Source organism: Oreochromis aureus, linkage group 12, assembly GCF_013358895.1.
Source record: "Oreochromis aureus strain Israel breed Guangdong linkage group 12, ZZ_aureus, whole genome shotgun sequence".
Taxonomy (NCBI): Eukaryota; Metazoa; Chordata; class Actinopteri; order Cichliformes; family Cichlidae; genus Oreochromis; species Oreochromis aureus.
The window spans coordinates 38,949,973-38,974,737 of record NC_052953.1 but is presented as its reverse complement, the minus strand read 5'-3'; the positions used below and the strand labels follow the sequence as shown (position 1 = coordinate 38,974,737).

The 24,765-nt window shown below is 38.8% G+C and overlaps 1 protein-coding gene across 1 annotated transcript; it reads right to left on the bottom strand.

Moving 5' to 3' along the window:
* Positions 1-1,023: 1,023 nt before the first annotated feature.
* On the bottom strand, positions 1,024-23,989 carry LOC116328106 (ectonucleoside triphosphate diphosphohydrolase 2-like). The gene is made up of 9 exons (XM_031749810.2): positions 23,719-23,989; positions 19,674-19,791; positions 18,062-18,212; positions 17,791-17,950; positions 5,309-5,536; positions 4,538-4,810; positions 1,947-2,066; positions 1,540-1,674; positions 1,024-1,443 (listed from the first exon to the last, which is right to left on the bottom strand). The coding sequence occupies exons 1-9, from the start codon at positions 23,833-23,835 to the stop codon at positions 1,237-1,239; spliced, it is 1,509 nt and encodes a 502-aa protein (XP_031605670.1). The 5' UTR covers positions 23,836-23,989; the 3' UTR covers positions 1,024-1,236.
* Between the last annotated feature and the right edge of the window lie 776 nt (positions 23,990-24,765).

Genomic DNA, 24,765 nt, shown 5'->3' with positions numbered 1-24,765 from the left:
GATGTAAAACCGAGTGTTAAAAAAGTGTTTTACTGTCTCTGCTTTTCATACTGTGTTTTTTTTTTTCGCGGTGAACTCAGCTGACGCTGTCTGCTCTATTTCAAACTCCCTTTGCTCCACCGTAAATTCGCCGTACTCACAAACTTCTCAATTGAAATACAGGGGAGGATTCAATTGTGGCAAAGATCGTGGTAGAAGTATAATTACCTCGGAAAAATACATTTAAAGTTTTATTTAAAGTCTCATATAAAGCCATTTTAAAATGCTTAACTAGAAATCAAAAAGTACGTTTGCAGACTCATACAAAAAAGTTTGAACATATTCGAAAAGATTTACAACATCAAAACAACTAACAACTTTTTTTTTTAAAAAATTTAAACATAACACATCAGTCGGTGGCACGGTGGTTAGCACTGTTGCCGCACAGCAAGAAGGTCCTGAGTTCAATTCCACCATCAGGCCAGGGTCTTTCTGTGTGGAGTTTGCATGTTCTCCCCGTGTTTGCGTGGGTTCCCTACGGGCACTCCGGCTTCTTCCCACCGTCCAAAGACATGCAGCTTGTGGGGATAGGTTAATTGGATAATCGAAATTGTCACTAGGTGTGAATGTGCGAGTGAGTGTGAATGATTGTCTGTCCCTGTGTGTTGGCCCTGCGACAGACTGGCGACCTATCCAGGGTGTACCCCGCCTCTCGCCCTATGACAGCTGGGATAGGCTCCAGCGCCCCCCGCGACCCTGAAAAGGATAAGCGGAAGCGAATGGATGGATGGATGGATAACACATCTGTCTTAGAGTATGTATGCCACAGTTCTATATTGAACCTTAAGTTGTCCCTGATTTGTTCAGAGGTAGTATGAGTGTGTGATAGAAAATGCATTCATAGACTGCCTGAATGTGTGTGTAAATGGGTTATGTACTATAGCTTGTAGTAAAAGCTACTTGCAGTGCTCATTCAAACTAGAAAAGTGCTAAATAATGACAAGTTAATCACAAGTGGTATTGTATTGCACATTGAGTCTGGAACATTTAAAAAACAATCCCATTTATTTTGGATTTTGTGCACACTGACATGAGTAAGCTGAACATTTACTGAAATTTGTGAATCTAAAGCAAAACTTGTAAGCTTTACTTTAAAAATGATTTTCGCTACATAATATAAAAAGCCAAAATTAAAAAGGTGTTTACTGAAGGTTTTTTGCCTGAGAGAAATTTACTTCAACTTGGCTATCCTTGCTCTCAAACCATTCCTTCATTAGCCTTTGTTTTTCTGTAGACAAAGAGAAGGTATCCCAGTGCAAAGAAGATAAGGATGATGGAGAAGAAGAGGATGCCTTTCCAGGGCCCTATGGGCAGGGCCTTCATCACTACAGGATTTTCGGCTGGAACTAGATTGGTGAGGTTTAGCATGTAACCCAAAGCCCAGCCTACAGATGCTCCTCCGGCCTACAGAAACACAAGAAGAGGTGCAGTGATATCACATCATATTGTGGATTCTATCAGTTTCTAAATTCCAGCAAATCATTTCGTTTCACCTCTCACCTTTTTTTCAAAAGAAATAGAAGGAAGGAAAACCTCATCAAAATGGTAGCCCTGTGTTAAGAGCACCTGGACGAAATTGGAGACGGCACAGACATTCTTCATGTATTTCTTATCCTGCTTTGTCCTATTCGTCATCTATAAGTAAAAATACAATGTGTGAGGTTTTGTATTATGTTATTTAAAGCTCATCGGAATCAGAGAGATTTTATCAATCCCAGAGAGAAATTGAGTTGTCAAAGCCGGAAATATACAACAAACATCAAGCACTCATAAAAAACAAGTGCAGAAACAGAGATATTGATAGATATATAATAGATAATATATGTAGATATATGTCGACAGTCACTTTAGAGCCTTAGAGTAACATGGTGAGGATCAACACGTCTCAAAGTCTTTATGGACAGTACCTCAGAGATGCTCATGCTGCAGACGCGCTGGACAGCCTCTGCAGTTTGATTAGGAGACGTCATATCCATGTTGGTGAGGGTAGAGATGTATTTGTGAGTGAAGTAGAAAGCAGAGAATGCCTGTGGAGAAGAAAGAATAGTGCAATGGATGAAGTTTAAGTATCCCCCATCTGTTTTTGAAGACAGAATTAAAAATGTGACCTGTAACCACGAAGGAAGCATTAGTACAATTCATTAGGTCCTGATACAAATGCCTGTAATGCATTCCATTTTTAGTGTTTAGGAGTATTTTCAATCATCAATCAATCAATGTATGTGGGAGTGTGTGTGGGTGCGTGTGTGTGTGTGTGTGTGTGTGTGTGTGTGTGTGTGTGTGTGTGTGTAAAGAAGAAAGGATATCAGAAAGCAAAAAATAGTGCTCATTCAGTGAAGAGCATACTGCACTATTATTGACCTGGAACTGAGGGAATACTGACTACTGACTTCACTGACGTCTACTGCTTTATCAAGATTAAAAACCTGGTCATTCCCAAAGTCAAGATTGCTGCGGCCCACTTAAACCCCCCCCACAAAAATCTCATAGGGCGCACTAAATCTTAAGTCTTCACCCTAATCCAGTAGAAAGTGATGTATTTTCTTGAATAAAATCCATTAAAAAACATAAGGGACACAGGCTGTTGGCTATTAATTGTTAATGCTATCCAGTCATATGCATAAATCAGTATTAAGGCCAATGTGGGACCGAGCCAACCACTAGGGCACAAACTTCAAAACAAGAGCCATATATTTAGGTCAGAGTAATAAGCCATATTGCAAACTAATCACCTCATATTACCAGTTTAATTAATTTCATATAGATAAATACATTTATTTAAATATTTAATTGTATATGCTTGTGAGTAATTTCAGATTTATCTTCTGTTATTACTGCGGCGCACCTACAGTACCTTCATCGTCCACCAGTGGGCCCACATTTCACTGGTAAAAGAGGTGTTGTATCTGAACTTAGAACTTTTTTATTGTCATTGTATAGTTTCTTGCACATCGAAATTAGGTAGCAAGACCACAAAATGCAAAAGTATATTTTTAAAAAAAGTAAAGAAAACAATATACAAATAAGAATATATATCTAACTAATATATAATATTCTCTCTCTATATATACATGGTGTATGAGTCACAGAAACATTGTGGGTGCGTGTACAAGGTCAGTAATATAATATATAGATAAGGGTGGAAGGGAGGTCATTGGTCATTTAGGATGGGGATGGTAATTGCACATCTGCCAGAATATTGCACTGAGAAAAAAATATTACACAGAAAAAGGGGAACATGGACATGGAATAGAGGCAACATAGTCAATAGCAGCGACAGAGTGACTGATATGTAATAAAGTGAATGCTGGATTCCTGTGATTTTATCCAAACGTTTTCTTGAAACATTCCAGCTCTTTAAGTCTTGTATGCTTGTCCGTATAACTGTTTGTGTGTGAGTAAGTCTCTTAGGCAAAAATTGCAGAAAGTGTGCATAAGGGATTCAAAATATCAACCAGAGAGCTTTCATACACATGACGATTTCAGTGTAGAACTCCTGGAAGGTTTCAAACTGTGTCCACATAGGAAGCAATTCACTCGTTCCATATCTTTAAAGTTGTGGGTTGTTCTCTAATGCAGCGGTCCCCAACCCCCGGGCCTCGGACCGGTACCGGTCCGTGAGTCGTTTGGTACCGGGCCGCGAGAGTTGAGGCTCAGGTGTGAAATGTATGGTTTTCAGGGTTTTTATCGGTTTTCAGCGTTATTTTATTATCGTTTTTATCGTTAACTCGGTTTTCCTGGGTCTTTTCACGTGTGTTATGAATAAATCTTCTTTTTTCGGGTACCGTACTAGTTTTATTTTGTTGTATTTATCCGCGACACCTTAAAGGCCGGTCCGCGAAAATATTGTCGGCCATAAACCGGTCCGTGGCGCAAAAAAGGTTGGGGACCGCTGCTCTAATGAACATTCCAGGTTCTGGTTGCATAGCTGTTTGATGCAATTACTACCATACTACCACTGACTTTCTTTCTTTTCTTTCCCGTCTGTGTTTGTGTGTGTCTGTCTGTGGGCATGTTTTCTGTTGACAGTGTGTCTGCCATTGGACAGCATGTATTATCTCTGTCTCTTAACCTCCGATTCAAAGATAGCAATTTTACTTTAACAATCTAAAAAATAAACCTGTTTATTATTTTAACAGTGCTTTGTGAAGTTGTTTGGATGGAGGGTTCCAGGGGATCATTGAGATTATCCTAGTTGAAAACAGAAAAGAGGCAGGGTACATGCTGGATAGGTTGCCACTCCATCAGAGAGCAGGAGGAAGCTATTCAGCATCACATTCATACTTCTTTTCTATGAATTATGAATGCTAATAATTGTGCGGGAAAAACAGTAGAATTAGAACGTAAGAACTAAAAAAAAAAACTCACTGTAATCAATACAATGAGCAATCCAAGAGCAAAGAATTAAAAATGATACCCAAAATTGAGTCTACGTTATGCTTCTATGCTTTTTTGCCTCAATATAGGATATTTTAGACAACATCTAAAAGCTTCTCACCATGAATCTTCCTCTCAAGCTGGGCTGAAAGACTCCATTAAAGGAGCACTTGGAGTATTTGCAATTCTCAAAGGAGAACATCTTCTTTACATTCTCTAAGCAGTTTTGGTAGTCTCCTGTGCCCACAACTTTTACATTCAGTTTCAGGTCAATCTTGTCTGGTTTGGAGTCCACAGTACACGGAGAATCAAAGACGTCCTTCCCCAGGATGACACTTTCGGTGAACTGCTTTGGATAGCAGGGGTGGAACACTGTGCTGTTTTGATAGTTATCCTTAAAGTTAGAAGATTAAAATTTTATTAGAAAACATTTTTTAATAATTTTTTTTTACAAAGATCATTTCACCATATAAAAGCCATCCATAACACAGATACTGCATTGTTCTAAGGTTCCTCATAGCAACAACTCTGATTTTCCTAAAACTGGTAAAGACTGGTAATTTAATTTGGTTAACAAGCTAGCAGTTCTCCTGTCCAATCTTTATGGCAAGCTTTCATCTCTATCTTAGCAAGAATGTAACAATATGATCCCAAAATGTAACAAATGTGAACTTAATCCATTTAGTAAGTTTAATGGAGATGTGTTTCAAACATCCTTTTTGTTTAGTAGGACTGCAGCAAGACAATAACATGTTTACATATGCTGTTTTATATGGTCTTGCTATCTGAACTTCTCAGTTGTTAAGAAGACACAGAATCATTATAACAGGGATGATTACAATTGAAATGGTTGCCATTAACAGTTAGAGTCTTTTAACTTGTTGAACAGTACCTTAATGAGATGAGCCAGCAGTTTCCTTAAATACTGGTCTTGGCCGTAACACAGGAAGCTCTGGGTGTATAGTCTGTAGGTTTTTCCAAAAAGCTTCAACTCCATTGTGTTACTTTCATTCTCCACCTTTTCAGAGGTCTCAAAAGTAATCTGGGTAGATGCTCCTCCTAAATCCAAAGCTCCAATTGTCTCTCTGCCTGGAATCATCCAGTGACCTACAAAACCATACTGGGTAATAAAAAAGGACATGATGCCACATTGGAATTAGAATCACTTAGAATCAACCAATAACCAGTGTTGGGCAAGTTACTTTGAAAAAGTAATTAATTATAGTTACTAGTTACTTCTTCAAAAAAGTAACTGAGTTAGTAACTGAGTTACAAGATTCTAAAAGTAATTAATTACTTGAAAAGTAACTATTGCGTTACTTTAAAAAAATGTTTAACCCTGTGGGGTCCAGGGTAGAATTGGCCATTTTTCACTACTTTTGATTTTCCCTCTACATTTCACCTTTAAAAACTATTTACTTTGCCTTGTTTGGTATCATCCTTTTCAGCATAACCTCACATGTCTGAGTTTACAGTTATGTTTTCATTTTGACATACTGTATTAACACAATTGATCTAAAATCAGACAAATAACATAAAATCAGAGTAGAAAAAAAGTTATATTTTTTTACAACCACAAACATGTTTAATGAATCATATTTCATAACTTTAAATGCAAATATAAATTGTCAATTTTAAAATCATATGCACAAGTTTTGCAAACAACAAAGTTATTTGCAGCCATTTACCTTTTACCCCTTTTTTTTAATAACCATTTCAAACTATTTACAGAACAATCAGCTGTTCTACATTCAATAAGAGGCCACACAAATTATTTGTGCCACTCCAAATATTTCTGTCCACTATAAAGGAGAACATCACACCCTGATTCCTGCAGGTCTGACAGCAGCAGGTGTATCACTCCTGTTCTCTACCTGGAGACAGCAGTAACCTGATTGTTCTGACACACAACACAAAACTATCCACAACACTACACACTAACTACGCAAGACAACACATTAACTACACACTCCAAACACGCCAAACGTCACAAATCTCTCACATCTCAAAACTCGCTCTCTCTCTTTTTCTGCTGTCTTTCTTTCTCTCTCTCTCTCGCCGTCACTCATAACACTTCCCACTCTTTCTAAACAACCAAATGTCATGTTGCCATATCATTTTTTGATTGGTCGACATTTTTCCACCAACACAAAAGGGCAGGGGTTTTTTTTGTTTGGTTTTTGGTTTTGGTTTTTTGCTCATAAGCAGAGAGTGCTTGCTAGCGCTGTCCTTAGACAGTAAACGTGATGAAACTATTCAGGAAAAAAACATGCGTATATATTGTTTATCATGACTCTGGTTTTACGTGGCCTATCAACACAATTTAAAAACTGGTATATATCACCTTGTTGCTTTGTCATCTTGAAGTGGTCATATGATTGGCTTACCACGACTACTTTATTCTTCCTCAGTCAAACAGCAGCACTCATGCGATTGTTTTGCCCCCTTAGCTCCAGGTGTTGTGCCAAAAAGTGTTCGTCGGGCAGAAAGTGACTACCGTCCGCGGGAGCGCGCGCAGCTGCTTAAAGCTGTAGCGCCCAGATTACTTATGTAGACAGCTACTTCCGTGCAACTGATATAAGATGCGGTAAGCTGAAGACAGCTTCAACCGGCTGTTTGTTGAAAAATAGTAACGCGACCGCACCGCATTTTCTTGTTAGTAACGGTAACGGTGTTGTAACGATAGGAATAGTAATTAGTTAGATGACTCGTTACTGAAAAAAGTAACGCCGTTACTTGTAACGCCGTTATTCCCATCACTGCCAATAACATATTCGAATGCTCTAAAACTGTAAGAGAAATTTAGTCATGCAACCATGTTGCAGTAATAGCATCACTTAGTCAATTACCAGTGTATTTCTATGCTCCCAGCAGCTACCAGTAAGTCCAGTGGATTCCAGTGGAATAGCTATAGTGCTATAGAGCTAAAGTGGCATAGGAATTCATTTTTTCTAGATTATGGACACTAATATATTTCTAGAATATTCCCATAATATTTGATGTAGTGTCACCACTGTGTAAAATTTCTCATTACAATTAGCCTCGGGTATATTTTGTGTGTAAATGTTTGTGTCCTAAACCAAGAAACTGTTCCAGTACCCACCCTTGTGGTAATGGTATCCGTTCTTTAATAACTGTTAAAGTTACAGTATTCATCTCACACTTGATGTACACTTATTCTTACCCAACATTAGGGAGTAGATTTACTAATGGACCATAATCCTTCTGGTCATTAAGAAAAAGTACTGTCTATATTTACTAAAGAGGCACAGTTCAAGCTGAATAGTGTACCCGGGGCTGTACTAATTTTATATGTATGTGTAGGAGTTTCTCTTGTAGACCATAACATTTTTGAATATTTAAATGAAATGCATTTCCTGCAAATTGTGCTGAATTTAACAATTAAAAAATCCTTGATTTTGTGTCCGAAATGGCAGACTGTTGTGAGTGGAAGCATTCCCCTTTTTTGTAACTGCAAAAGAAGCAGTTCTTATAATGAATGCATGAATTGAATTAACTGAACTTGACTGAACTTAAGTGTTGGAGGGAGGTAGAGAATCCCAGTTCAACACTCATACAAGGATGCATCTTGCAATCTAAAATAGCTGTTTGGCTTCACTTGTAAATGGAAAAGATGGCCACATCCCCACCTAAACATGCAACTCATGCGTCATAAAATACCTACATGTAACTTTCAACTGCGACGCTTCCAGTACTTGGCATCTTCATGTACAACAGTCAATCCATCACATTTCTAACATGGTGCTTAATTAAAAATATTAACTAGATCCTGAACTCAGTTTTCATTATGTTGTTAATAATACTCACTGTAAGTAAGTTAACAGTCACAAACAAGTTACTCAGCTAAATACAACTAAAATTATTAGTTAATAAGTCAGTTTAACTAATAAATATCTAACTTGGAAAATAGGTGAAGCGATTTACTGAAACATATATAGGCTAACTGCTAGGATCTTTAATCATCAGTACAGCCTGAAATCTCTTAGGATAGCTTTTTTGTAATTTCTGTAAGTAGTCTTCAGGAATAGGACAATAGACAATAAAACAATAAAAGGACAATATAAGAACTCTTCTTTATGTGATGGCTGTTATTAGTCCCTTTCTAGAAATTTCAAATTTTGATTGATTACTCCATCAGACCTGTTGCCCCTATTTTTCATTGCAGATCTTGTGCAATGTGACACACCTCATCTTTTTTCCCCGTTACCCTTCTTTAAGAATGGCTTGTAATGGCTTTGAGTAGTAATATACCTGTAGTTTTTTTGCCCCCACACCCCTCACCCCCACCCCACCACCCTGCACGTCCATGTGAGTGCATGTATGCGTGCGTGTCCCCCTGTAGCCTGCAGCTTTGCTCGTGCATGTGAGTTCAGGGGTCATATGAGTTTACATGTGTTTAATAGCGTTTTATTTAATGAAACCATTATGTGTTTTAATTAAACTGTTTTTAAGGATTGTATAGGTCTCAGCGCTCTGTTATTTAGACATAGATGATTTAATTTAACTAGTATAGGGGCATTTCACATTTCTTTAGCGCTCCGAAAAGACACATGAGCTAATAGTTTTTAAACAGAGTGCCACAAACAACATGTATTCTTTTAGAAATAAACTTTTCTTGTGATACTTCTAAAAATACATATCCCCACACAGCATTTAATTTAACTGCTTTAGGGGTATTTCACTTTTCTTTAGCGCTCTGAAAGACACAGAGGCTAATAGTTTTTAAATAGAGCACCACAAACAACATGTATTCCTTTAGAAATAAACTTTTCTTGTGATACTTCTAAAAAACACATATTCACACCTAGCCACACTAGCACTGTATCAACCCCCCGATGTTCCTTTAATGCAACTAGCCCTATAATTATCTACTAGTCACACACTGCAACAGTAAGACTTGATGATTAGACAGAGGGGGTTACAAGTAGGGTCCCAACAGTCAGCAATAAAAGTCATAAAACGATAAAAGAGGCTTCCTTATCAAGAGCATCCCAGCACATACATCCTAACTGTAGTTCCATAGTTTCCACCTTTTTTCTTTACAAACTGCTCCTTTATCTGATAATTACACCTCCTACTAACTAACCGAACCTCCATAGTTTTTCCACCTTTTTTCTTTACAACCTGCTCTTTATATCTGCATCTCAGAGGCCAACTGAAACCAAATCCACCTATATAAAAACACCCCATCAGACACACAGTATTTTCCCTCAGCACTTCACAACTGCCGCAAGGTATATCGTTTTAACTTTTTATTTTTCCCAGACACAGCGGTGTGAGGTAGTTAGCACACAGTTTGGACATGTAGAAAACATTGTTTGTTTGGAACACATCAACAGAAAGGTAGAATTCATCACTGTTCATAAGAGTTTAATTCAATCAAACCTCATTTTACGGATCTAAGTGGCTCCACATCACTAGCCGATTCATCATTTTATTTAAATATCTGAATTTTCTGAATGATGATCCAAGCGGGACACAGAGGCTGCTAGTTTTAACGCACCAGAATGCCGCAAATATAAATAAAAGCCTGACTATCCTGAGAGCCTAGCCGCAGCGACACCTTTCTTTCACACGGACGCCTGAATGTGCGTTGGAGCCGACTTTGCTACCGGCACAGAGCGTTTCTGACAGTCGGGTGTTGCTTATACAATAGAGAAAAGCAACAATACAGCGTGTTTCTCTGCTCCAAGACATCAGTGGGCCTTTCACACGGTAAGCATGTCTGTTATACCCAGCGCATAAATGTCTGTATGTCACTGCTGATCATTCAAACCCTGTTTAAAATGTGACACATATGTTGTCCGAAAACAATTCCTCTAAATTTGCAAAGTTACTGATTTAAAAAAATATATTTTTGAATTTTTAGTTGATGACAAACATATGATAGACTCTTGAGCACATTTATATAGCTAATTTCACAATGGTACAACCATGCTAAATAAAAGCTACCCAACCACCAATGCACTCTAATGCAAGCCTCTGAACTGTATGTTGATAAGTACATGAATCGTACCTCTACCTCTATAGCTGAAAACAGTTTGTATCCGCACTCTGAGGGTCTGCTGAATTGTTTTTAATACGGCACTTTTTGACGAACTGTAGATGATGAAATCCTCTTTATTGGAGAATGTGTCCTTAAGCTATTGTTGCTCATATTTACTGAGTTCCCTAGCTACTTCTTTACTATGTCAGTAAACTTTTTGAAAAGGAAGTTGTTGTAGATTTAAAGAAACATCTTAATTCAAGCAAAGGCAAAAAATTGGAATGAATTTTATGTGACTGTTCATATTAAAGCCAACAACAAGTGAAAATCCCAAAAAACGGCTCCAATCCTTTGTATTAATGATCTCCCCCTCTCTCTCTCTCTGTGTCTGTGTGTGTGTGTGTGTGTGTGTGGGTGTGTGTGTGCCCTCACAGAAGGAAGGTCACAGCGGGAGCTTTTCTCAAACGCATTTCCAATCAGTTTTTTTTTTTTACAAGAAGTGTAGCTCATACAGTGGTATAAATGTATTCTTTGCGATACTTTATAGGTATGAAACTCCAAAGATTTTGAGTTCATGCACATTGTGAAACAAGAATCCAAATATTTGTGTCACAATGACTTCTATAAAAGCATGTTGTTTATGGGGATGATGTGACAAATCTATTGTGGGCCCTATTAATGATCAATGGTAATTGAAGAGGAAGCTTGAACCCTGGCTCTGGACATTTTCATGACAAGTGACAGCTCAGACATCTACTAATGAGAGAACATGTTTTATCATCATAAACACTGTGATATGAAGCATCGTTAAAGTGTCACTTCAGTAACGTTGACTCATGTTTTTAATAGATGACTTTAAAACACTAAACTCTAATTTCAGCGGTTTATTTTAAGTTTACAGAATATAACATATGGTAAGACTGTCACGGTTTTGGGTTGGTTCGACCCAGCATTTTGGAGTTGTTATGTTTTGGTTTTGTATGATGGATTATTCCTGTATACTGGTGGTGGTGGTGATGATTATGATGATGATAGAGTATTATTAGAGTTCCATGTTTCTGTTTGTTCATGTTTAAGGATTTGTTCTTCGGTCGTGTCTGCTTAGTATAGGTCTAGTTCCATGTGTCATTTTTTGTCTGTCTCTCAGTGTCGAGTCTGCGTCTTTGTGTGATGGTTTCTTTTTTCCTGTTTTATTGTGAAGGTCTGCGTCTCATGTGAGTGTGTTCAGTTTTACCTGTGTCTCATCTTGTTGATTACTCCCAGCTGTGTCCCCCACCTGTGTGTAATCTCCCTGTGTTTCTCTGTGTGTATTTAAGTCGCGTCTTCTGTCATTGTAGTTGCTGGTCCGTCTGTGTATCCACCGTGCTCCTTCTGTGTGTTATCCCTGCTATCAACCGTCGTCTGCCACTGCTCGCCCTCTTTCATGTTCGTGTTCTGGTTTCTGCTCTGTAAGTTTAGTTGTTCCCAGTATAGGTTAGTTTGTCTCCGTTTGCCATTTCTTCCCTGTGCCGCGTATTCAATAAATCACCTTCACACCTTCATGACTGCCTGTGTTTAGATCCTCCTTACTATTTCTACACGGCTCACTCTACTCGCCGTGACAAAGACAATGAGTTTTACTTCTCACAGGTCGTGTTATGTGCATCTATTTATCATATATGCTACTTTGCTCTGTGGACTGTAAAATCTTTCATTGTGTTCATGAAATAAACCAGACTTTCATTGTCTGCATCTTTTACTGTTTTTCTGCTTTTGTTCACACCAAGTTTGACAAAACCTACAGATATCCAGAGTTAACTCGCTAACAATGTGGAACAGTCTCAGTGTATTTAGCTGCTTTTTCCCTAAACACAACTGAGAGAAACGCTTGCAGTCCTCACTTTGGTCATTTTGAACGTTGAAGGAGATTTGTTCCATAGACACCTTATACTAGTGTTTCCTGCACTTAATCCATCACTACTATGTTCTATTTAAATCCAGATTCCTTTTATAGTTTGCAGTGAAATTTCTTAAACCATTGTTTAATGGGACAGAAGTACAAGTCACTCTTTACTAACACATTTGTAGATGAGTTTATTGCTGAACGACACAGCTAGCAGTCTCACACACTCTTTAGGTTTTTGAAGTTTTGTGTGTAATGGTTTAGTCCAGACCTTCCCAAAGTGTGGGGCCCGCCCCCTAGGGGGGGCGCAGAGCCATTGCAGGGGGGGCGCGGTATGAAAAGGGGGGCGGGGGCGACAAAACGCTTGGACACTGCTAGCACGGTGTTTTAAAGTCATCTATTAAAAACATGAGTCAACGTTACTGAAGTGACACTTTAACGATGCTTCAGATGCTCTATTTAAAAACTATTAGCCTCTGTGTCTTTCAGAGCACTAAAGAAAAGTGAAATACCCCTAAAGCAGTTAAATTAAATGCTGTGTGGGGATATGTATTTTTAGAAGTATCACAAGAAAAGTATCACATGTTGTTTGTGGTACTCTGTTTAAAAAACTATTAGCCTCTGTGTCTTTTCGGAGCGCTAAAGAAAAGTAAAATGCTCCTAAAGCAGTTAAATCATCTATGTGTAATCATTGAGTCTTACTGTTGCAGTGTGTTTGTGACTAGTAGATAATTATAGGGCTAGTTGCATTAAAGGAACATTGGGGGGTTGATACAGTGCTAGTGTGGCTATGTGTGAATATGTGTTTTTTAGAAGTATCACAAGAAAAGTTTATTTCTAAAGGGATACCTGTTATTTGTGGCACTCTGTTTGAAACTATCAGCCTCTGTGTCTTTCAGAGCACAAAAGAAAAGTGAAATACCTCTAAACTAGCTAAATTAAATCATCTATGTCTAAATAACAGAGCGCTGAGACCTATACAATCCTTAAAAACAGTTTAAGTAAAACACATAATGGTTTCATTAAATAAAACGCTATTAAACACATGTAAACTCATATGACCCCTGAACTCACATGCACGAGCAAAGCTGCAGGCTACAGGGGGACACGCACGCGTACATGCACTCACATGGACGCGCAGGGTGGTGGGGTGGGGGTGAAGGGTGGGGTGGGGTGGGGGGGCAAAAAAGCTACAGGTATATTACTACTGCTTTGTATTTCTTTTTTGCAACTTTAATTTTTATTAGCTTTAGTTAGTATTGAAAACAATACAGTAAAGAAAATTACAAACAAACAAACAGTCTGGAGTTTACATTTCTTTTTCCACCTTCTATCACATGCAAATCTCTTTTTATGTCGTGTTTTTGGTGCTTCTTAAAAATGTTTTCCACTTCCTCCATTGTCTATCATACTTACACCCCATCAGTCTAATATTGAATGTAATTTCTGAGATACCTTCTACAATCCTAATCCAATCTTGTTGAGTGGGAGGGTCTGGGTGTAACCAGTTCTTTGTGATTGCTTTCTTTGTTGCAGCTAGGATTATTTTTACTAGACACATGTCCTCCTTTTATACCAGTTCCTTTATGTTTCCAAGGTACATCACTTGACAGGTGTTTGGGAATGCATAACCCAGAATATTATCCATGGTCATTTTAAGGTCTTCCCAATACTTTTTTATTTTTATGCACTTCCAAAATATATGTGAGTAATCGGCTTCTGTTTCTCCACACAGTCTCCAACATTTCGGTGGACTTGAGATCTGTTTACTTTTAATTTTGGGTGTAATGAAAAAACACATCCAATTTTTCCAGCAAAATTCCCTCCACAACGTCGAATTCGTTGTACTGTGTTGTATTTCACAGATACTAACCCATTCCTTCTCTGTTATAGTTATGGTCAGTTTCTTTGTATTTCTTAAGTACATCACTTTCAGATACTATTCATCTGCTATATAAATAGGTTTTTAGGCATACCACTACTTTAGTCTTTAGTATCCTCAGATATTGTTAACAACACACTCCTAACACATCTTGACCTTACAACTTTACAACGCATTGAGGCAAATGTTTTGATTTAGTGCTATAGAAATAAATGGAACTGAATTAAATTGCATTATTTTATTGGTTTATGCCAGGTTCTTTGGGAATTACTTTGCTGGTGCAGTAATAACATTTTGTGCATGTCAAACTGTGTTATTATGGTATTTGCCATACCAGTTTTAAACAAATAATAGGAACAAAGTTTGTTTTTTGTGAAAAGCTGCTAGTAACAAAATGCTTAAAGAAGTGCTTAAAACTGTCTATGTAGGCACAACACTGGTTAATCCCATGAGTTATATATATTTAATGCTTGAATGGTTCATAGGTCAGTGTTAAGTGGCTTAAAAACTTTAAAGGCCTTCAAAAGAAAGGGCAGTTGTCCGTGGTTTAAGACTTTTGCACAGTACGGTATATGGTTTTGAATTATGAATTATATTTTGGTTTCAGTGTGCTTATTAGTTTTCTGACCCCTGTATTATTTCACGTCTGTAGTGTTGTCATAAATGACTTTAGGTTTATTAGTTTCCTTTAGCATTTCCATCCAGTCCTTAGTCTCACCTCTGTGTTTGGTCTTTAGTGTTTTCCATGTTAAGTCAGTTTTGTCTTTGTGGTGGTTTACCATTTTGTCTCTGTCAAGTTCGCATGTTGAGTCCTTGTTTCAGTGTTGGTGATTTCTTGTTTTATTGGTGTCAATGGAAAATTGTACTTAGTAGTCAGTATAAGCTTTTAATGATATAAGTTTGCATATGATAGAATACTGTATGTTGACCTTTTGATGACTTAGACTGTTGTCCACTACACGACTGTTTTATAAATTCTTTCTCACAGCGATAATAGCTGAACAAGCAGGAAGAGGAGAGCTGGACACTTTTATCTGCGCTCTCTAACAAGAAGAGGGGCTGCGTCCTTCTGAATCTCACAACACACACACATACACCTGAACCACTCTTATCTTCACTCCCTACGCACTAACATTCCTCTGCCTATGAATAGACGTATTCACTGTTGTATTGCTTTGTATATAAATAAAGACCAGAGCGGTAACAGGGCGCTGATCACAGGGCCCCCACTCTGGTGTGAGCGTTCTGTGACCGCCCTTGTATACAAGTGAAAACCACAGCGTCTGTGTGTGTTTCTACCCTTAGACTCTTAGCTGAAGAAGTGTCTTTAGAATAAATCTCTTGACAATTGGCAATCTTTGTCTTGTATGCAAAGTGTCCAGTTTACCTTCCCCAGTGTCATTTCCTCGATGAGTTTCAGCTGTGTTCTCTGGTGTTTCTATCCTGCCCAATTACCCTTGTCTGTATATATTGTCTGTTTGCTGCAGTTCTCTGTCAGTGTGTCTCTTCTTTGATCTCCCTGTGTAAGCCTGCTACAGTATTTCCTATTTGGAATGTTTCTTCTCTGTTTAGTACGTTTCAGTTTCTATTTATTTTTGTGATTTGTCTTTTTTTTTTTGTCATTTTGATGAAAGCCTTTTGTTAAATGCACCCTGCCTCCACTTCGGTCCTCACATTCTCACCCCACACCTGACATTGGTTTTACACTGAACAAAAATATAAACGCAACACTTTTGTTTTTGCTCCCATTTTTCATGAGCTGAACTTAAAGATCTGAAATATTTTCTACATACACAAAGGACCCATTACTATCTAATATTGTTCACAAATCTGTCTAAATCTGTGTTAGTGAGAACCTTTCGTTTGCCGAGATAATCCATCCCACCTCAGGTGTGGCATGTCAAGATGCTGATTAGACAGCATGAATATTGCACAGGTGTGCCTTACACTGCCCACAATAAAAGGCCACTCTGAAATATGCAATTTGATCAAACAGCACAATGCTACAGATGTCGCAAAACCAGTCAGTATCTGGTGCGGCCACCATTTGCCTCGCACGGTGCAACACATCTAATGGAGATATGTTGCACCTTGTGAGGCAAATGGTGTACAATGGGCATAGAGTTGATCAGGTTGTTGATTGTGGGCTGTGGAATGTTGGTCCACTCCTCTTCAATACTTGTACAAAGTTGCTGAATTTTGGCAGGAACTGGAACATGCTGTCATATACACCGAGCCCAGCGTCCCAAACATGCTCAATGGGTGACATGTCTGGTGAGTATGCTGGCCATGCAAGAACTGGGATGTTTTCAGCTTTCAAGGTATTGTGTACAGATCCTTGCAATATGGGGCCGTGCATTTTCATGCTGTAACATGAGGTTATGGTCATGGATAAATAGCAAGACTCACACGCTATCTCTGTGCATTCAAAATGCCAACAATAAAATGCACTCGTGTTCATTGTCCATAACCCCACCGCCACCGTGGGCCACTCAATCCACAATGTTGACGTCAACTGTTCATCCACATGATGCAGCACAAGCTGTCTGCCATCTGCCCTGAACATTAAAAACATCTGTCAACAGAACACCTCTCCAACGTGCCAGACACCATCGAATGTAAGCATTTGCCCACTCCAAGTTGGTTACAGTGACAAACTGCAGTCAGGTCCAGACCCCGATGAGGACCAGGAGCATGCAGATGAGCTTCCCTGAGATGGTTTCTGACAGTTTTGGCAGAAATTCTTTGGTTATGCAAACTGATTGTTGCTGCAGCTGTCTGGGTGGCTGGTCTCCACCTGGTGGACCATCCTGCAGGTGAACATGCAGGACGTGGAGGTCCTAGGCTGGTGTGGTTACATGTGGTCTGCGATTGTGAGGCCGGTTGGATGTACTGCCAAATTCTCTGAAACACCTTTGAAGATGGCTTATGGCAGAGAAATGAACATTCATTTCACAGGCAACAGTTCTGGTAGACATTCCTGCAGTCAGCATGCCAATTGCACGCACCCTCAAAAGCTGCGACATCTGTAGCATTGTGCTGTGTGATCAAACTACGTATTTCAGAGTGGCCTTTTATTGTGGGCAGTCTAAGTGCAATATTCATGCTGTCTAATCAGCACCTTGACATGCCACACCTGTGAGGTGGGATGGATTATCTCGGCAAACGAAAGGTTCTCACTAACACAGATTTAGACAGATTTGTGAACAATATTTGATAGTAATGGGTCATTTGTATATGCAGAAAATGTTTCAGATCTTTAAGTTCAGCTCATGGAAAATGGGAGCAAAAACAAAAGTGTTGCGTTTATATTTTTGTTCAATGTATATATAAATATGGGCTATGTCCAAAACAAATAATAACAATAACAATAAAAAAAAATCTATGTGATTATAAATTAATCTTTTAATCAGAAGCTACTATTTAAGTTTATGTTTAGAGACATTGACCCATTCAGTTCTAGTCATATCCTAAAATTGTTGCACAGAGTATAAAAAACCAAAAACTTTCATATGTTTCATGAGTTTGTGAGGCAGTGCACTCTGCTATCCAGCTGCCTTGCATGTTAACAGAAAAAGCAGAAATTCATCAGACAGCACTTACCTTGACAAAGTTTTCCAGTAAGTAGTTAACAGTGACCCAGCCAAATACCCCCTCTGCCTGCCCGCTCAGAATGATTGACTCTTTGAATTTGAAAGGGTAGGACTGCAGTTTGTTTTCCACTTCCTTCATTACACGCTGGGACTTTGTGGCATTGGTGATGCTATCAAAACATTGGTTAAATGAAACAATTGTAAGACTTTCGGAATTCATTTCAATACAGATATTAATCACTGGTGAAGTTTGTGATGAATTATTAACCACTACAACTAACCTCAGGAGCCTCATGCCTGCAGTCGCTCCCAAACAGAGTGGAGTTTGATGGTGTCTGAATTTGGGGATATATGTCAAAGCTTGTTCCAAGCACTTCTCGAGACTCTTTGCTGCACCACTAGGGTTGTCTGCATAGCTGGATATCCCACCACCTGGACAAGAAGAAAAAGTAACTCTAATTATTTAAGAACCTGATCTAAGGCTGCACTTTCTTGTCTTGAAGTCATCCACTGGTGTTTCTAAGGAAACATTGATAACAAGGTCAATAAAAGGGAAACAGCTGGTACTTACTAAGTTAGCAAAGAATGTCTGGTGAGGAAGTGGACCACTTAAGTCTTACACAACACATACAATTTGAATATTCTTAACGGCACTGGATATTTTTCTATAGGGTGAAATTGTGGAAGTGAAAGTGAGAGTGTCCTCACCAGTGGAACCTTCTGGGGTTAAATGGTCAGTTCAAGAGGCTTGCAAACATTTTCCACTTAACACCAGCAACATTTCTAAAAATAGTTTTGGTATCACTTAGCAATAATTTGAGAAATGTTTGTGATCTGTAATTGAACATTGGTAAATGTACTGCTTCTTTCTACTCTGAGCACCTAAAGCACAGTTCTCTATCATATCTCCACTCCGTTACATATTCCATATGTAAGGTTATGACCCCCCCCTATGTTGTGGTGACACTCTGGCTAACCCGGCCACGCCCCGCAGCTTAAGTATAAAACAGGTGTGCAGATGTGAAACTGGTGATTGAGTTTTGAGTACCCTCCCTTTGAGCCTCTGGAGAACGCTGAGTTAAAGTGGCTATCACTTAAAAACCTCCCTCCTTCTGGCCATAAAATCTGCCAGAAGAGTTAGTCAACTCCAGGCACTATAGGTCCACAGTGAGTGTTGCAGGTGATTGCCGGATGGGAAGGGGGCGGAAGCTCCCCTTCCCTCAGGTGTGCGGGCCCACTTGACCCATGGGGTGGCCACCTCTTGGGTCATGTGCGGCGGCAACGTGATCCTCAGCTACCACCTTTATGCAGTTTTATCACTTGAACGTGGCAGCCAGCCCATCTTTTGGGTGCTGGGTGCCCATCAGCAGTAGCCGTTGTTCCTTGGTCAGCCTAGCAACTTGAGGGCTGACCATGAGTGGCTACTCAGTTGCGGTCCTTGCGTCTTGCAGGACTCGCTCAGGTAAGTCTTGCATCTGGCAGACTGAAGCCTCCGCCCCCTGGCTCGGCCTTTGCGTCTGGCGTGGCCTTGACCAGTGTGTCATGTATATATGTACATTTGAAAATTGTTCTTTTGGTACACTTTCACTCTGGGTTTTCGGCTGCGCTGTCTCCTTGCGGAGTGTCTTTAAGAGTTACCCCATACATATGGAATATGTAACGGAGTGGAGAGATAGTTTCTCACTCAGAGAACCAAGGTTACACTGTAACCGTACGTATGAGAGAGGCCTGATAGCTGAAGGCCCTGCCTCTCATTATACTTTTAGAAACCAAAAGTTAGATTTCATTCTGAGTATAAGCTGTTGCCGACATCTACGACTCAAACCATGAGTTAAAGTAATGATTGAGTTCTCATTTGATTAACTTTGTCTTGAACAATGCAAATGGACTCACCTTCTACATGACACTCATTGTGCTGGGTAACGATGCCGGTATTGTTTTGCTTGTCAGCCGGCCATTTGTAGATATACATGGAGGTGTGGGATGAGCCTGCATCCAGAACAATTCCATACTAAAAGAGACAGATATACAGTATAGTAGGTGACCACAGGCAGAGGTAAGCCTCCTAACTTCATCAGGTATTTGTAAGCTATCTCTGTGACCCTCTAATGACTTAACAATCATCCATCTGCTCTTCCAATATACACATGAATCCCAGATATATCACAATTATACATATATCATAAATATATATATATATATATGATGCTCTAAAGTTTTAGATCATGATGTTTGTCATTAATAGAACATATTATGCAGCAAACTGCATAATGCATACGTCCTAAATCTCTAATGTGTGTTAAGCCAGGTTGAGGTCTGGTGACTGTGATGGTAATAGCATATAATTCACATTATTTATATCCTCATGAAATCACTCAGTAAGCCCTTGTGTCCTGGGAATGGAGGATTTAGCATCTAAAATAGACGAATCCCATTAGGATAAAATATTTGATCAAATAATAAACATGATCACCCAGAATAAATTTGTAAATTTTTAACTACAGACACTCTTCCCTGAAGACAAGTGTCTCCTCTCATATCCCCCAACTTTAGTTTGTTAGTGGTCAATAACCGTGGTGCAGTGATTGGATTACACAATCAAGAATTTTTTTTTTCAGAATATGTAAATAATCAATTAAGGGAAAAAACGAAAATAGAAGGAAAAATATAAACAGAAAAGGAAAAAAGGAACAAAACAATTACAGTACAAATACAAAACAATGTAACATTTTAATGTTACACTTGATTAGTACAATTAAATATATTTTTAATGATTATTTAAAAAAAAACCTTTATTACTATCCCAAAGGTTGATTCTGTTCATCTGCACGTAGCATTTTCAATGTGACTTGGATGAGCAACAAAACATTTCTCCCATTGAAAATGCTACACCCAGATGAACAGAATCAACCTTTGCCATTTACTTACCTGGATGATTGAGCAAGCATCAAGACAGTTTATTACTATCTTTGTTTTTTTACAGACATTTTTTTGTTGTTGTTTTTTGTTTTGTTTAAATTTTTATTAGCATTATTTGTAGATATATAACAACATAAATATGACTTATTACATGTTATTTAAAATTGTGGTCATTTGTAATTGAAAACAATACATTGTTGTCTCATGAAGAGCAATTCTCCTTGAGCTATCTCATTTTTCAGTTGTGTAGTAGCTTAAGAATTAGTGGCCTAATGCGTGTATGGTCAGTACTGTCAACGTCTGCAAGCATAGCCATTTCACACTTTGGAGAGGCAAAGCATGAATTGTGGTAGCTCATGTGGTAGAGCAGGTGCTTGTGTGAATGGGTGAATGAGGCAAGTTGTGTTAAGTGCTTTGAGTGCTCAGAGTAGAAAAGCGCAGTAAGAACCAGTCCATTTCTCATTTACACAGTGGACTGGTGTGTCTATTACATGCTTTGCGTGATATAGAGTTGATACAGCTGCAAATTGCAACTTTTTTGTACACTAACCTACTCATTTTGATAGTTGCAACCACTCCAATGTGCGAAGGTGGTGTTATTTTCCACTTACTGAACTTTAAGTGAGGTTTTTACAGGATGTGGTTAACCCTCTCAAGGCAGGCGTTGCAGATTTGCAACAGTTAAAACACTAACAACCTGATTACTCCACATACATATTTTATGAGTGGTTTTTTTTTTGATAATTTTCCCCAAATATCAGATTTTTCCTGTAACTAAAACTTAATTTTAGCCTGAGAGGGTTAAAACATATAACATGACAAGTTTGCAACAGTCGCTATTTTTGTGCAGATTTACTGCTTCTTTTATAATGATTCATAGGGATGGGTATTGATAAGATTTTCACGATTCCGATTCCATTTTCGATTCTGTTTAATGATTCGATTCTTTATTGATTCTTTTTAAAAAAGGAGAACACTAAGGTCGAATAGCTTAGAACTTTGTTTTATATCGTCTCTTTCAACAAGATAGAAATTTAGGAGTAACATGGCCTTACAAACCCAACAGTGAGATCTTAAGAGATCCACAGCCTACGGCTCTCCAATGGGGTGTCACAGGGTCCCCAGGAAAAGAAATTGTAAATGTAAAATAATAAAATAAATATTCTTCTGTAGCAATAATAAAGTATAACATAAATTATTCTGTAGCAATTACACAAGAATATCCAGTAATGTCCCCGCCTACAGTTAAACACATTCACTTACCGAAAATCGGGGGCATCTGCTGTGGCAAATGGGTGCAAGCCTTTGACCACAAACTTAGTCACTGCTCGGTGACATTCGTCTATCCTGGCCTGAAAGGAGACGCTACCAGTAGACTGCAGCGAGAACTGCCAGCATCTGAGCCAGCCAGACTCTGTCTGTCTCTCTCATCATGGTCACCTAAATGCACAGTAATGGCAGGTTTTGTAATAAGGCAGATCGCGCTAACATAATATGCACTGTTAGTTGATTATTTACCTGCCGTATTAACGGGAGAGGACGTGCAAACGTTACCGCTGCTGCTGGGTTGAGATTCACGAGTCCGGAGTGGAATTAAAAACATGACATTCATTTAAGGTCATCGTGTGTTTTGTGAGCAAATGCTTTTGCATATTTGTAGTGTTTCCTCCTTTAAATGAAATATCTACTTTGCAAGTATTGCAAGTTGCCCAGTTGTCATCCGTTCTCATAAAGTATAACCAAACTTTTGAGCGTTTGAGCCGCTTAGGCGCCATGTTTCCTGCCAGGTAAATGATGCTCCGCAACGTCATTCGGGGCGACTGGAATCGATAAGGGAATCGTTTGCAAAAATGGCAAACAAGTCCAAGGAATTGAAACAGTGGGAACCGGTTCTCAACAAGAACCGGGTTTCGATACCCATCCCTAACGATTCATTGTAGGTTTTGTCTCATGTATGTGTACTCTTTTGAAGTGACCAAATCAAAGCAGACTTGTTTCATGAGACTTATTTCTGAATACCTATTTTGTGGTGCCCTTTAAAAGATTTTAAATTGTCTGAGAGATGAACAAAATGAAAAGCCCACGGGCAATTAGCACAGAATAACTATCAAATAAAACAAATCACTTCTTTTATCTCATACTCTTTGTCTTGACTCGTTCATGGTATTCTGTGTCACTTCCTCTTGCAAACCATTGTCAGGAAATGCATCCAGAGCTGGATGTTAAAATACGAGCATTTAGCTCAGATGTAGACAACCACTGAGCAGCTTTAAACGAGGCAGCTCATTTTTCACTGTGCAAAGACTCTCTCCCTGTCAGTATACCAACACACATCCCACAAACATCTGTCAGTTTCAATACCTTTTGGCCTAGTTTGGCCTATCATGCAAAATTGTTGCTCTAAGAACTACAGTTGACAACACATACAAGCTAAAGTAAATTTTTGAAAGGTATCAAAAGCAGAGACAGGCTTTTAGGATCCTATTTTTTTCTACACATAGTGTAAACTTTGTGGTATAACTTACATAAAGTATTAAAAGAAAGATCTTCTGTATTTCCTTACTTGGACTGGTATATGATGATAGCATAAAACGTAGTATGGGATGAACTGTGCATGTTTAGATTTCTTGTACTTTCAGTCACACCTTTGCGCAGAGCCTTCTAAAATGAAAATCTGACAATTTTCAAACTAATCTGGCTTAGCTGTGTACCCAAATTTAAATTTTGATGAACTTCTAATGTGCATTTCTAATGCACACATTACCAAAATCCTGATCTAGATCTGGAACGGTGTTCTGCGCCTGTATGAAATTGTATCTCAAATGTGTATGTCTGGTGAGATACTGTATCTTATTATTATATTATTTTAACTTAAAGGCCTTTAATCTCAACCAAATCTTTTATTTCGAACAAAAGATACTAACTTCCGTAATACATAAGAACTCGAATAGCTTGTAATAATAATGATAATGATTTCATATGGATTCAGTATAAATATAGCGTCTATAATAATATTTACCATGTTATCTGGAGGCAGCGCCATCTCTTTAGCTGGAAGGACCAGCAACAGAATCCCCACAACTGCCACGACGATTAGCACAACCGCCGGTACCGTTTGGGAGCACCGGAGACCCATGCTGAACTCTGCTGCTTATGTTTGCCGCAAACAGTTCCGCTTAAAGGCGCATTAAATAACTGCGACTTTCATGTGAGCTCCTGACGTTTTACGCGCATGTTACGGAGTCCCGCTTCCTCTAACTTGTGCCCACACGGCGGCTCAGACGTGGTTGAAACACTGTGTATAGAATACGAGCTTCATTCATGGGAAGCACAAGACAAATGCTTCATAGGGGAGTTTACAACCTTTTCCCCGGGCGCTCGAGCACCCCCAAATTTCACATATAGCGCATTTTAGTATCATTTTCTGAATTTGTCTTCAAATGTAATATTTCTATAACTTTTCTATTGACGGGATAGAATGAAAACAGCTGTTATGTCCAGTGTTGTTGATGTCATCAGGTTAAAGTCTCTCACACACAGGCTGGTTTCTTATCAATAATAAGACTTTATTGCTGCAGCAGAGAACAGATGCAGAGATGACACGAATCAGTGATGCAGTTTTAAACACACTTTAACTGAACTACAGCACATGTTCAAATTATTCTGATAATGCGGGAACGTTGCTGTGACTTATAGTGTGTGCTTATTTTATTTGTTCTCTAAATATCGTCAAAAACATTAGACAATGTAGCTTAAATCACTAGAGATTATTAGCTAATTTTAACCTACTGATCCACTAGTCTGCTCGGATATCGAGAGTTTCCAGCCATGGAACTGATGTACTTTATTATTTTAGTTTGTTAAGTATATTCAGTGTTTGTTTACAGTACAGCTCCAGATCCAGGTGGCAGCAGGTCAAATGATGTCACCTGCCTATGTGCAGCAGCAGCCTGTTTTCAGTTTACATCAAGGGCGTAGATTTGGCATGGACGGAAGGGACATGTCCCCACCAATATCCAGCGATTATTGAATTGTCCCCACCAATAATTTGATCTCTTCGAGTAAA

Excerpts from the sequence above, each read along its gene's own strand:
- LOC116328106 (XM_031749810.2), bottom strand. The coding sequence starts at position 23,835 with ATGGGTCTCCGGTGCTCCCAAACGGTACCGGCGGTTGTGCTAATCGTC. Across the intron at positions 4,811-5,308 it reads TGCTGGCTCATCTCATTAAG|GATAACTATCAAAACAGCAC; the intron begins GTACTGTTCAAC and ends TCTAACTTTAAG. Across the intron at positions 2,067-4,537 it reads GCTTGAGAGGAAGATTCATG|GCATTCTCTGCTTTCTACTT; the intron begins GTGAGAAGCTTT and ends TCTTCTCCACAG.